Below are 13,674 nucleotides of genomic sequence, written 5' to 3'. Positions count from 1 at the left end.
TTAGAAAACAAAACTTCAAAGTGTATTGCACCAACAGCTACCCCCTACCCCCATACAAGGCAGTTAACAGAGGTGTATATTTGTTGGTTTACTACTCTGAGGGCTTAAGTTAAAGTTACTATGTTTACCTATAGCTATAATAATAATAATCCGTTGCGCAACAGCCCATGAAGGGCCTAGGCATACCTACCGACTGCCGATCTCCCTCCCACGCTTTCCTTCATCACCTCTAAGCGTGGAGATCTTCAACCAGTATTGGAATAGTCGGGGGGTCAGCCCGACGTATCGCCAGCCGTTATAGTAGGTCTTCTCTACCGGATTACGCTCACTCACTCGGAGCTCCCCAATTTCCTCACGATGGTGGGTTGCCACCGGCCCTATACGCAGGCCGAATAAATTCCGACCAGAGCCGGATTCGAACCTACGCCGTCCCACAGCGAACGATCTCAAGACGAGTGAACGCCTTAACCCGCTCGACTACGGAGGAGGACACCTATAGCTATACATATTAAAAAATGAAATGACCTGAGCAATAAAATATAACAATACCGATTCTGGCTTTTTGTCGGATGACGTAGTGGTAACGTTGTTGCAATCACACCTCTGATGGTGTATAAACTTAAATGTTTTACATAACATGAAATATTGTTAATGGGAATGTATTGTTTCTAATGTTCAATATAGAAAGCAGATAACAAGAAAAAGAAGAAAAGAAATGTTGCAGGTAGATACGGAGCCTCAGCCCAAACACATATATGATCAGACAGGATGTCAACAATGCATTCATAACTAACATGTGATTATTCAAAAATTGAAATAGTGCAGTGGGAAACAACCAACTAACTAACTCTCTAGGCTTTTTTTAAACCCGAAGAGAGCAAATACAAGCACAAGCGTAAATAATTAAATAAGTTACAAGGGGTTCGAATTTTTTGATCTAGGTATGGATGCAGACAGGTACTAAGTTTTGTGTGTGGACACAATTGATAACGGAAAAATCCTCTTCAACACAATAGCATAGTGGTAATGTTGGTTTTGCCTTGTTCCCATCGATAACATAGTGGTTACACGAAAGAAAGAAATAAAAATAAAATAAAACACTGTCCCCTATTTGGAAATACTTCTCGAAATTATTCAACTACTTTTTTCTCTTCCTATCTTCGTAACTAAAAAAAAAAATGTTTTGTCAAATGTTTGGATGACTATGAAAATATTGAAACATATGACGTAATAATAAAACGTTGTTGCATTGTAATCAAATGAATTCGTTGAATATGTAGAATATGGTAGGATATATCTTAAAATGTTAGAAGCTATTTGTTATGGTATTCTTTCTCTTTCTCTTTCTCTCTACTCTTTGTTAAATTTTCATCATCATAGTTAAAATTAATCCAAGAGAAAATATATATTTTGTGTTGACATGGGAAACATGCAATAAAAATGCATGATCAATAGTTCAGGTCAAGAGCTGAATAAACAGTGAGGGTGATACACGCAAGCTTCCAGCTGTGTGATTAGTACAAAATTGAGAGATGGAAGGCTTTTGTTGCTAAACCTTCGGGTTTAAGAAGGCAAAAGAATTAGTTGGTTAATACGGAGCTAATTAGGAACTGGCATCCTCGAAGCTTCGTGCTGCAAGCCTCGCTCTTTACAAGTCTATTCCGACATGATCCTCATGTTTTTTCTTTGTTACAGATAACATCAAATGCCGTGACATGGCTTTTCTATTCACAACACAAATACTTATTTTTTTTTTTATATCGCAACGATGAAGATAATTAGTACTATATGGGGGTTCGGTGAATCTCAGACTTCCAAGAAAAATAAAACTCCTGTAGGATTTTCCGTGTAGCAGTGAGACACACTAACTAACTAACTAACTCCCTAGCCTTCTTAAACCCGAAGGTTCATGGCTGCAGCAACACAGGCCTTCCATCTGTCTCTATCTTGAGCAAGTTCTATATACTCTTTTCCATCCCTACCGATTTTCTTTAGGTCCATCTCAATGTTGTCCCTCCATCTTCGTCTTGGTCTTCCTACAGGTCTCTTAAGTAGGCGTAATTCAGGAAATGCATGTTACTTTTTTTCTTCATAAATTTTTGTCTTCTCGTTGAATATCTAAGAAACTAAAAGTTGAAGTATACAAAACAGTAATTTTACCTGTGGATGCGAAAACTTGATCTCTTGAAGATAAATTGAGGTGTATTTGAAAATAAGATCCTTAGGAAAATATTTCAGCCTAAAAGGGATAAAGAAACAAGTGAATGGTGAAGGTTACATAATTTAGAAGTACATAATTTATATTTGTTGCCAAAATATTATTAGATTGATGATTAAATCATGAAGACCTAGGTGGGCAGGAATGAGAAAGGAATAAAGGAGATTTTACAGGAGTCTTGTTGGGGGAAATCTGATGGTAAGAGACCAAAACAAAGATGGAGGCGGACCTAAAAAGAAATCTGTAAAGATTGTAATAGAATATATATATAAATTTTGCTCAGGATAAGTACAAATTGAACTGTAACCACGAATTTTCGGAATCAAGAGTGCTAGAGAATTAATTAATATTTAATGTAATGCAGGTAGTAATATAGTATTCTTATTGAGAAGAGAATTTCTACAAAACTTATTTTCCTCGTACGTTTACTACGTTTACACTAACATGTTAGGTGATGATAACCAAGTGCAAAAAGCATTGCATTTTTTTTACACACAAACAAAGCACCACATAGTTCATCGAGTCTCGGTGTCCTCTCTCCTTCCATACCAGGTCGTCATGGAACCAATTTTTTTTTTCATCAATTGAAAATTTTCTAAGTCCAGCGTTAAAAAAAAGTCTTAGGACAAAAAAAACCCTACAGAGACATGGACATAGACATTACATATAGACATAGACATTAGACAACTTAACCTAACTTAACCGGGAACAGGGATAGGACCCCGGGGACAGGGGTCCAGGGACAAGGGGAAGGGGACTCCCGGGAACACGAGCCCGGGGGACAGGTATAGGATCCCGGGGACAGGGGGAACCCCCGGGGACAGGGGGGTCACTCCTCCGTAGCGATGATCGATATTTAGACAGTGAAACAACAAACCCGTCAAACTCGCTCACCAGGAACACGAGCTAAAGTACACTGAAAAACTACCGACCACAACCGGGTTCGAACCTATAGCACGCGCATGATGTCAAGAACGAGTGAACGCCTTAACACGCACGGCTACGGAGGAGGACCGAGAGAGGTCGTGTAATAATTGTTCTTTTATGCGTTGTGTTGCCACATGAAGGGAAATTCGGACCGAGATTTTTAGCCAAAAGGGAAATTTCGATTAAAAATAGCACAATACCGCAACTGCACCACCGCTAATACCACAACTAATTATTATTCTATTATGTCATTTGCTTAGGTGAAGGGAAAAAAATGGTCCAAAAAGGGAAATTTTGCCCCTTGGGAAGGCCCTCATAGTGTGGCAACACTGCGTCCACGTCGCCGGTGGTGACATCTATTAGCAAACACTAGAAATATTTCCACAGGTATCGTCTTCATGTTCTCGACTGAAATATTAAAACAAACGCGGAGTCCAATGTAAGTTAGTTCGGTGCGCAAATAAAAATAAAATCGTAAAATAGGTTAAGTTATATCACGTAAGATCGTGATATACCTACAAGTGTGAGGTGGGAAAAAAGGGAAATTTTTATAAAACATCGCTAAACGCTAAAACATCGACAAAAAATTGTCAAAATATGTCAAAAACTGATATTCAATTGATAAAAAAAAGAGGATACAAATGCATACCTACCAAGTGTGAGTGGGAAAAAAGGGAAATTTTACTAAAACATCGCTAAACGCTAAAACATCGACAAAAAATTGTCAAAATATGTCAAAAACTGATATTCAATTGATAAAAAAATAGGCTACAAATGCATACCTACAAAGTGTTACTTAGAAACAACCAATAAGCACTACTTAACTACTATAAGCAGAGGCCTCCCTTGAACGCATGCGGTGCATGCTGCGCATGCGTCAATTGTGGGAAAAAGGACAGCTTGCTCTTCGACGACATTAATGAGCATTTCTACATTCTAATTTCTTCATATAGGAGAAGTATTTATTTTACAGGAGAGCGCTGAACTAAGTTTAAATTACATTTCTTGGATCTGAAGTGACGCATGCGTCAATTGAGGGAAAAGAATTATTACTTTCTTTCACTTCAGATGCAAGAAATGTAATATAAGCTTAGTTGAGCGCTCTCGTGTAAAATAAACACTTCTCCTATATGAAGAAATTAGAATGTAGAAACGCTTATTAATGTCGTTGCAAAGCAGCTGTCCTTTTTCCCACAATTGACGCATGCGCAGCATGCACCGCATGCGTTCACGAGACGCCTCTGACTATAAGTTACTTCCACTCCACGTATTTTATGCTGGTCGGTACTCGTAGCACATCGCGCTACGACGCCAGGGGTTCAAATCTAGGCTTGGGCATGGATGTTTCTGAGTGTCCATTCATCAATTTGATCATATCGTCAATCATCCCCATCTTCGTAAATTAGCCAAAAGTGGCACAGAATGCGAAGTAAAATAAAGCAAATGAATCAATCAATAACATTCTGCTGGAAGTTCATAGTTTATTGTGACTTTGGGGGTTGAACTTGTTTTGTGCAGGTCCGTTTACAACCTCGTATTTTCAACCTTCTTCAAGGAACTTCTTACCCTTAGATAAGGGGATGGTAACACTTTACTATAGTGGTGACGGATTTCTTACTTTTTACAGGAGAAAGTACTTACGCCAATCATTTTCTGCAGCGTTGTGGAAGTTCGTGAATGTAGTTTTGATCCATTTTAATGCTAATGCATTTTGTTTTCTGCGAAAATCTCTGTCCGACACGCTGTTTCTGCTGCCGCCATTTGCTTTCTGCACGAGAGCACAATGTTCCGTGTGTTAGATGACGTAGACCCCGTAGTCAGTGTTTCAAACTCGCCGTGTTTTCACTATAACATAACGTGTCGAGTATTTTTAATTTTGTTAATTTTTTCTTTAACTATGCTTGTCTAACCTAACCTAACCTAACCTTACGGAAAATTGTTTGTGGGGCTAGCGTGAATGGTTTGTGGAGTTAACGTCAATGTTTTGTGAGGCTAACGTCAATGGTTTGCGAGGTATTAGCATAATTTCAAATCCGAGCACGAAAGTAGGTATTTTCCGGTGAACAAGATTGCAACACTGCATAAATCGACAAAACACACTCATAACGCGCGATGAACCAGTACGCTATCGCCATAATGTGTGTTACAGAATCGAAATAACGAGTAACAGTAAGTACTCGTAAATGTAAGAAATATACATTATTTTCTTTAGAAATTCATTATTTCACCTAAAGAAATGTTCCGCAATGCAGAATAGTACGTTAGCAATGTAAGAAAGTGCGAAATAAATGTTGATAGGTGTCACCCCTATAGTAAAGTAGTACCAAGGGGATATTTCCCTCGGTGAAAAATGGCCATACGTAAAGCACACCAAACAATTTCAATGTAAAGAGAAAGTGAGCTGATTAAAATTACCGTAAGATGTCACTGCTGTAACCAACCCACATACTCGACGATTGTGATTCGCTACACGTCTTTCTCCCAGATAAATATATTTGCCTTCCCCAAGGAAACATGACGTCATAAACCTCGCAGGGCAGTCTTCTACAAGCGCCAGAAAAGGCAGTTTTAAACCAAAGGCTAAGGACTCCCGTGTCCTGTAATGCAAGCAAATGATTCAATATGGCTACGGGTGTAATGAGAATTTTCACCAGGATGCGCTCTGACGTCGCAGATGATTTCTTTACGTTTCCAGCATCCTCCTCCGGAAAATAGGAGAACGGTAGCGGATCTGATAAATTGAGCTCTCGACATCATCTCAATTAGGGGACGTTCCTCAGCGAATATTGGATTTCTGTTAGATTTAAATAAATCATTGGGTTTCCCGTTTCTTCATGAAATTACTGTCTTCCTTTCTGGAATCTCCAGGCTTTTGAAGCACTCGAGGAAACTGCTGGCATTAAATCTTCTGACTTCCTGGAGTCGTTTTCTTGCAATCGGCAAGGAACGATCCTAATATATATGTGCATTTTTGAAGTTAGTGAATTGTTTTATGCTCTGAGCAAACGGCCTGGAGGTAGCGGTAGAGATTTTTAGTTGTAATTAAATTTTTAAAGCGTTTTTTAAACACACATATACACACATCCACACACAGTCTTCCAAAATAATGTTTAAACTCATTGAGCGCTAGCCGATCTTCGTGGTGAAGTGGTTAGCACACCGCTCTACGACGTCAGGGTTCGTATCCCGGCCTGGGCATGGATGTTCTTCCCAAGGGGTCGCTTAATCAATTTCAGCATATCACTCATACTCATCGTCACGATTAGCCAAAAGTGGCAGAAAAGCGACGTAAAATGAACCAAATCATTTAATCACAATATAATCGTATGTTCTGGAGAACATGGCACCCATAGTATGTGGACACGTCAATAGATGACAGTGCGGTAAATAGTTATTGTACAGAGGGTTCATTGTTTAGTCAAGAAACATCCTTGCAGACGATGTATTGTTGTCAATGGCAACCATTTTGAACATCTTTAACCTTAAGGTATGTGACACCAATAAAAAGTTCATATTTGTCATTAGTGTACTTGTCATTAACATTCAAAGAGTGTAAACACCCTGTGGGAAACTTGGTCCCTTACATTGAAAGAGGAACATAAATTGAGAGTATTTGAAAATATGGACGTAAAAGGGATGAGGAGACAGGTGAGCGGAGAAGGTTACATAATTTGTATTCATGTCCAGATATTATTAGAATAATTAAATCAAGAAGACTTAGGTGGGCAGGCCATGTGGCACGAATGGGAGAGGAAAGAGGAGTTTACAGGATTCTTGTTGGAAAACCTGATGGTAAGAGACCTGTAGGAAGGCCAAGACGAAGATGGAAGGACAACGTTGAGATGGACCTAAAGGAAATCGGTAGGGATGGAAAAGAGTATATAGATCTTGCTCAGGATAGGGACAGATGGAAGGCATGTGTTGCTGCAGCCATGAACCTTCCGGTTTAAGAAGGCTAGAGAGTTAGTTAGAGTGTAAACACTATTTCGGGACACTCTGTATGTATGTGTGTTTATAAAAGGGTATGAAGTCGGTCCCACTGTGAACACTCCATTACTGCAACAACTTTGTATGTCGAGCATATTTCGTACGGGTCAAGCTTAATAACAGCCCCCCCCCCCCAAAGTATAAACGCGCCACTGTCTGGCCGCACGGAAACTTCGGGATATGAGAATTAAAACGCGTTAATTACGCAGCTGTACACGAAGGGAGGCAATTTTCTCGTCGGCTACTTCCTCTCGGATGAAGCAATTATGGCCGTCTCATCCGAGGAAGAGGCAGGCGATGTTACAATGATTGGCAACCGGCCGCGGGAAAAACACCTTCTCCCCGATTAAACCTTAATGAGGTGGATCCCAGCTCCTGGTTTTGATTAGTCAATTAGGGCTGGAAACCCCAACAGCCACACTTCCCTGCTTACAGGCCGAATTTATTTCTGTGCTCTTTTTCCTGTTGTTTTCGTGCAAACTGTACTTCCCCAAGATCTTCGGCCACTGAACAGTGGTTATTTGTGGCATTTTATTTTTCACCCCCTCTCACCTCCCATGCCGATAGGTGATGAACTTGGAGTTGAACCGCATTGGGAGTGTCACGAAAACTACGGATTCCATTCGCAAAACAGCCTGAATGTTAGACAACCCGAGAAACACTATCGTTGTGCGGGATTGCATAGGGTCACGGATGTGCGGAATTTAATATTGGTGGTTCTCGATTGTTTCTACATGTCACCCCTTCCCACCCCACCCCTAAGGGCACCAGAGGTATCTTACCCCCACAGTATTTATTTCCAGATTGCAAGTGATACGTGTACCAAGTTTGGTTGAAATTGCTCCAGGCGTTCGAGAGTTATGGCGGAACAAACAAACATACACACCCGCACACATACATCCATTTATATATATAGATTTAAGCTACTCCCTGCACATGTATAGTCACCGGCAATGAAATGAGACACCTAAATCCTGAAATACTGGCTTCCCTGCAAGGCCTAATACTACGGCGATAAAAGGATGTTCACTATCAAATTTTGAATGACAACTTCTTCTACCGCCGAAGGGTTAGGCAACACACATAACGCCTGACAGGGAAGCGAGTATTTAATGATTTTTATTGCTGGGGATTGTACATTGCAAAATGCCTTGAAGGCAGGAACCCACTTATTCACGATCTCGTAGTACAGTGGGATCCATGAGTATTACCGTGCAAATTGTCCATCACCATGTTCGTTCACTTTTTTGACCCAATAAGAGCTTCAAGAATGGAAAGAAAACTCAAAACAAGCTGTTGACAACTTGTACACCAGCATACATAAAAATCCATCGCTTAAAAACGCACAGGATGTAAGAGAAAAGTTAATGAAAATAGACAATTTGAACGGTACATCCTGTCGAGTGGAGGGATTAGCAGAACACGCTACGGCACCAAAGGTCCCGGGTTCGAATACCCGACCTGAGCATGGGTGTTCTTTGTGAGTGTCCCTTCATGAATTCCATCATCACTCATCTCCATCTTCACGATTAGATAAAAGTGGCAGAAAAGCGAGGTAAAGCAAGATGAACCATTCAATTTCACAATTTCTGGAGGTGATGTGATCAGCACCACTCTCGGCCAATTTCATGTCTCAGGCACAAGTATATTAGAAGATGGGTGAATTCTATAGCTGCTTCATATAAGAACATTGGTTTTCTACAAGGTGCTGGATACGAACCACTATGTGCCTCCACCGGGTAACGAACCCGAAATCCCTTGATTACTAGGTACGAGTTGTGTGGATTCAGTCACAGTTGATAGTAATTTCCTCTCGGATAGGTAGAATTAGTGAAATTACATGGTGCTGCCATCTATACAGTGTGTTCGTAAAATAATGGTGGGGTCTTAATCAGTCATAGTTTTGGAACAAAGCATGGTAGAGAGATGAACGATACGTCATAGCAAAGAGAAACGCTCCAAGTTTCTTACCTGTTCAGTGGAGTTCGATGTGTGAACCCTTATGGTCCTGCAGAATATGGAGGACAGAATCAAGAAAATATGCACGAAAGAATGTGAAAGAGAAGGCAAAATAAATAGCATATGTAAACAGCTGGAAAAGAATGGCTATGAGAAGGAGGATAGAATCGACATAAACAGAAGAAGGAAGAAAAGTTACAGGCGAGAATTGGAAGAGAAAGAAAAAGAGAGGAGGTTTGGAATAAGGAGTATGGGGAAGACCACAGAAAAGATATGCAGAGTGCTTAGGAAAGCGGGCATTAAAACTTACAGGAAGGGAGGGAGAAGCATCTTAAGAATAGCGAAGAATGCAAACAAGAAAAAGGAAAACAGAGAAGAGGAAGGGATTATCTACGAAATGAAGTGAAAAGAATCTCAGAGTGTGTACATAGGAGAAACGAAAGAGACGCTGAAAGACAGGTTGAAACAACATAGGGATGATGTACGACCTAAGAGAGAGAGAAATGCAATATTTAAACACACGAGAGAAACAGGACATGACATAGAGTGGAATGAGGCTAAGCAGATAGGAAGGGAGAAGAGAATACTAGTGAGAAAATGGAAGGAGGCCAAGGAAATAGAGAAGAAAGGTGAAGAAGACACAATCAACTGGAATGGGGGACTGAAGTTAAACAAAGGATGGAAGGAGGTGTTAGAAAGAGTGGAAAGGACAAGAGAGAAAGAGGAAAGAAGAAGGAACAAGAATGAGGGAAAAAGAGCGTGAGATGAAGAGTCCAACCACATTCTAGATGGAAGTAAAATATGTTTAGCATTTTAGGTGAAGGTACAGTTGACAAGGGAAAGCCACCTGCTAGAATGTTCCAGAAGAACTTTCTAATAGTCTGGAGGGGAGTAATGTTTGTGTATATATATCGTCCTGTTTTGTACCTTGTTACATTTGTACTTGGTGCAGAGTCTGAAGAAGACCTTGCTACAAGGTTGAAACGTTACGTTTAGTTTATGTTTTATAATAAAAGAAATTCTGCCTTGGTCAGCCTATTGAGTTTTTCAAATCATGGAAACAACGCTTAATGGTGTTATAATTAGTCTCTTCTCATACACGGCAGAGAACATCTGGCATGATAGACGAAACACCTTCAGTTATCCTTGCTTTTAAATGGTCCAGATTTCTAACTTGACAGGAAAACACTTGTGTTTTGACATAATCCCACAAATAGAAATCCATGGGTTTAAGGTCTGGAGACCGTGGGGGCCAGGCAATCTACCCTCTTCGTTCGACCCATCGCTGAGGAAATGTTTCGTTAACAAAATTCCGCACGATTGTGGAAAAATGTGAAGGAGCACCATCTAGCTGGAGAATGGAATTCTCCTGTATTTGGGGCACTGGATACCCTTGTAACATATCCAGCAAGGTGGTCCCGTTATTGTTTGTTCAGCAGAAAAGAAGGGGCCCATAACTCTGTCTCGTACAATACCTTGAAACACAATGCGCATGCGCTACCGATCGCGCCTGTAGGTGTCAGCGCCTAAGCTTTCGCATACATAAACTTGGAGAGTCCCTTTGCTTGGACGTATCGTTCATCTTTCTACCATGCTTTGTTCCAAAACTATGACTGTTTAAAACCCCACCATTATTTTACGAACACACTGTATAAGTTATTGATGGCATCAAGAAAAATATATGCGTGTCTCTCATAGTGCTTCTTCATTATAGCATTATCAATTTTCCTCAAGTACCTTTGAAGTAACCTCAATGCAAGCAGCGTGAAAGGCCCGAAATTTATTGTTAAAATTTCAACTGTACAGATAAATCTGACGCGGGAAAATCACAGAGTATCAATGTTCAAGAATTGCCATTGTAATTTAGGGTACCCTCAATATCTGTCACCAGGCGTTTATGTTATAACATAATAATTACTTTTATAGTCTTCTGCATTATTTTCAGTGACGACAGTATGTAATAAATGAAGGCTAGTATCAAAATATAGCCCATACGATCTATTGAGGATCGCTATGAGGTCCATTTTGAAAATACCGCCTCCCACTAGCTTAAGGTGGTATTTCAGTGTCACCAATATGATATCCCAAATTTATGTACCAATTTTCAAACTTTTATGACAAATAAACAAACAAGTCAGCAAATGTATTAGGTTAATATTACTAATTGCAAGTAATTACGACACGATTAATCTACTTGATGCAGCAATCTCCCTACGGAAAATGCATTGAAAGTATTCAATATTACAGAAATATGGAGAGAAACTATACCGAGAAGTATCTAATAGAACTGCGAGATGAATATGTCAGGATTTCAAACTCACTGAACCGAATTTTGATATGTATTTTCCAGTTGTCCTTTCAAATACCGTTAAAAAATACTTTCCATGGGATTAGCTTAACCGTATATCCATTCAGAATCGTTATTGATATCAGCAGTGACCTCAAGCGGTGGAAAATTTATATAAAAAAAGCATCATATCAATCTGTATCGCTAGATGGCTATAATAAGCTCTATGGAAATTTGAACAAGGCAGCGGTACCTTTTGTGTAAGCCGACACGAGCTCTTCAATTCAAAGGCACATTCCCATTGGAGAATGCAAACACAGCGCTCGCTCGGGATTGGCTCATTAACCAAATTGAAACATGGCAAATAAATCCGCTCTTCTCTTCTTGACGTTCATGCATCATTCCTTATTTACTGGGTGGATTCGCTTCGCTCTCGTACGAATTTCGGTCGCGTGTGTGTGTGTGTTGCCCATGGTGAGCTTTTATGTGGCTCTTGAATAAATTAAGAAGTATGGGATCATCCCATTTGAGGATAGTGCCTCTACACTGAAATCGACGAAATTGATAGGACTCCCATATTTCATCCAAATCGACTTCTGTTTCATCTTTTTGTAAGTATATGATGCATTTGGCCAATTTGAAACAGTCCTCATTCATCATCATCTCCATCATGGCGTAGAATGCCATCTTGTGAGAAGTTCCGATATTTAATCTTCCTTCCGTAGCTACTATAAGTAAAGACAATACTGTACCATTTCCTTAATTTATTCTGGCATAATGGCAGTAATTAAAAATTTGAATAACAAAAGAGGTGTAGAGAGAGGGTGAGAAAATTATAATACGAGAGGGAATGAAATAAATACAGATACAGAGAGAGTGAGGGAGATGAAAAGGGAGTGATGGAAATGAACAGAGATACAGGAAGAGAATAAAAATGGGAGTGAAGGAAATGAAGAGAGGTATAGAGAAAGAGGGAGAGAATAAAGAGCGGAGTGAAGGAAATGAAGAGAGGGAGAGAAAGTGATAATGGGAGAGAGAATGAGAGAAGTGAAGGAAATGAATAGAGGGAGATAATATGATAATAGGAGAGAGAATGAGAGAAAGGAAGAGAGAGAGAGAGAGAGAGAGAGAGAGAGAGAGAGAGAGAGAGAGTGGTAGAGAATATAAAGCGGAGTGAAGGAAATGAAGAGAGGGAAAGAATATTATAATAGGAGAGAGAATGAGAGAAATGAAGAGAGATACAGAGAGAGTGAGACAGAATAAAGAGGGGAGTGAAGGAAATGATGAGGGAATGTGATAATGAGAGACAATGAGAAATGAAGAGAGATACAGAAAGAGTGAGAGAGAACAAAAGGCAGAGTAAAGGAAATGAAGAGAGGCAGAGAATATAATCATAGGAGTTAGGATGAGAGAAATGAAGAGACATACAGGTAGAGTGAGAGAGAATAAGGAGCGGATTGAAAGAAATGAAGAGACTGATAGAAAGTGATAATGGGAGTGAGAATGAGAGATGCATATAGAATGAGAGAGAATGAAAAAACGGAGTGAAGGAAATGAAGAGAAAATGATAATGGGAGAGATACAGAAGAGAGATACAGAGAGAGAAAGAGAGAGAGAGAGAGAATAGCGAGCGGAGTGAAGGAAATGAAGAGAGAGGGGAGAGAATGAGTGAAATGAAGGGAGATACAGAGAATGGAGAAAGTATAGAGTAAAAGAAAGTGAGAGACATTGACAACAGCATCTTTCTCCTGTTTGCATCTTCGCCAATCTCTCCTCCCTGGTACATAGTGGATGGACCGAACAGTTCAAATATATGACATAACAGTAGCTAACCATCCGTGCTTTAACTGCAATGGTTACTAAAGCTAAAAATAGAATTACTTTGTAAGAGTTGTGTTGAACCTTACCTTGAATCGCTCCCCAATTTCCTGAGGTAGATTTCTCCGACAGCAACTTTTCCCGTTCCATTTCTTGTCACTCGTTCTCTAACTCACACACTGAGCAATGCCACAACGCTATACTGTTTTGCAGTGAAGTGGTCCCGTGATTTCACTCGCTAAGTCATCCTGATAGCACACAAATAATTATCTTCTGTCGCTTCCCTCGTGGACTCTTCAAGCTAGTTGAGATAAGGCGTTCTGACCTCACACACTGTCAAGTTGCGCTTTTAACTTACTGATCACGGTAGTATCTCCGCTGGCGATTAAGAGAGATAATACCGTTACGTCATGCACTGAATGTCCAAATCACATCTGTGTGTCATATCGCTACAGTGGTCATGCCTGATAACCAGTGA

General features: G+C 40.0%; 1 protein-coding gene across 2 annotated transcripts in view; it reads right to left on the bottom strand.

Moving 5' to 3' along the window:
* Window positions 1-13,361, bottom strand: part of LOC145980011 (dipeptidase 1-like) — a 113,322-nt gene extending 99,961 nt beyond the window's left edge. The window contains exon 1 of one of the 2 annotated variants that reach the window (XM_083112967.1): window positions 13,286-13,361. In XM_083112967.1, the coding sequence (XP_082969093.1) occupies window positions 13,286-13,346 (61 nt within the window). In that variant the 5' untranslated portion in view covers window positions 13,347-13,361. Of the gene's footprint in view, window positions 1-2,160; window positions 2,174-13,285 lie in introns of those variants that run through there. The other variant, XM_083112972.1, reaches the window with a different exon arrangement.
* Between the last annotated feature and the right edge of the window lie 313 nt (window positions 13,362-13,674).

The sequence above is a fragment of the Lepisma saccharinum genome, chromosome 27 (genome assembly GCF_977018435.1).
Source record: "Lepisma saccharinum chromosome 27, izLepSacc3.1, whole genome shotgun sequence".
Classification (NCBI taxonomy): domain Eukaryota; kingdom Metazoa; phylum Arthropoda; class Insecta; order Zygentoma; family Lepismatidae; genus Lepisma; species Lepisma saccharinum.
Note: the sequence above shows the minus strand (reverse complement) of the source record. Positions and strands in the feature narration are given on the sequence as shown.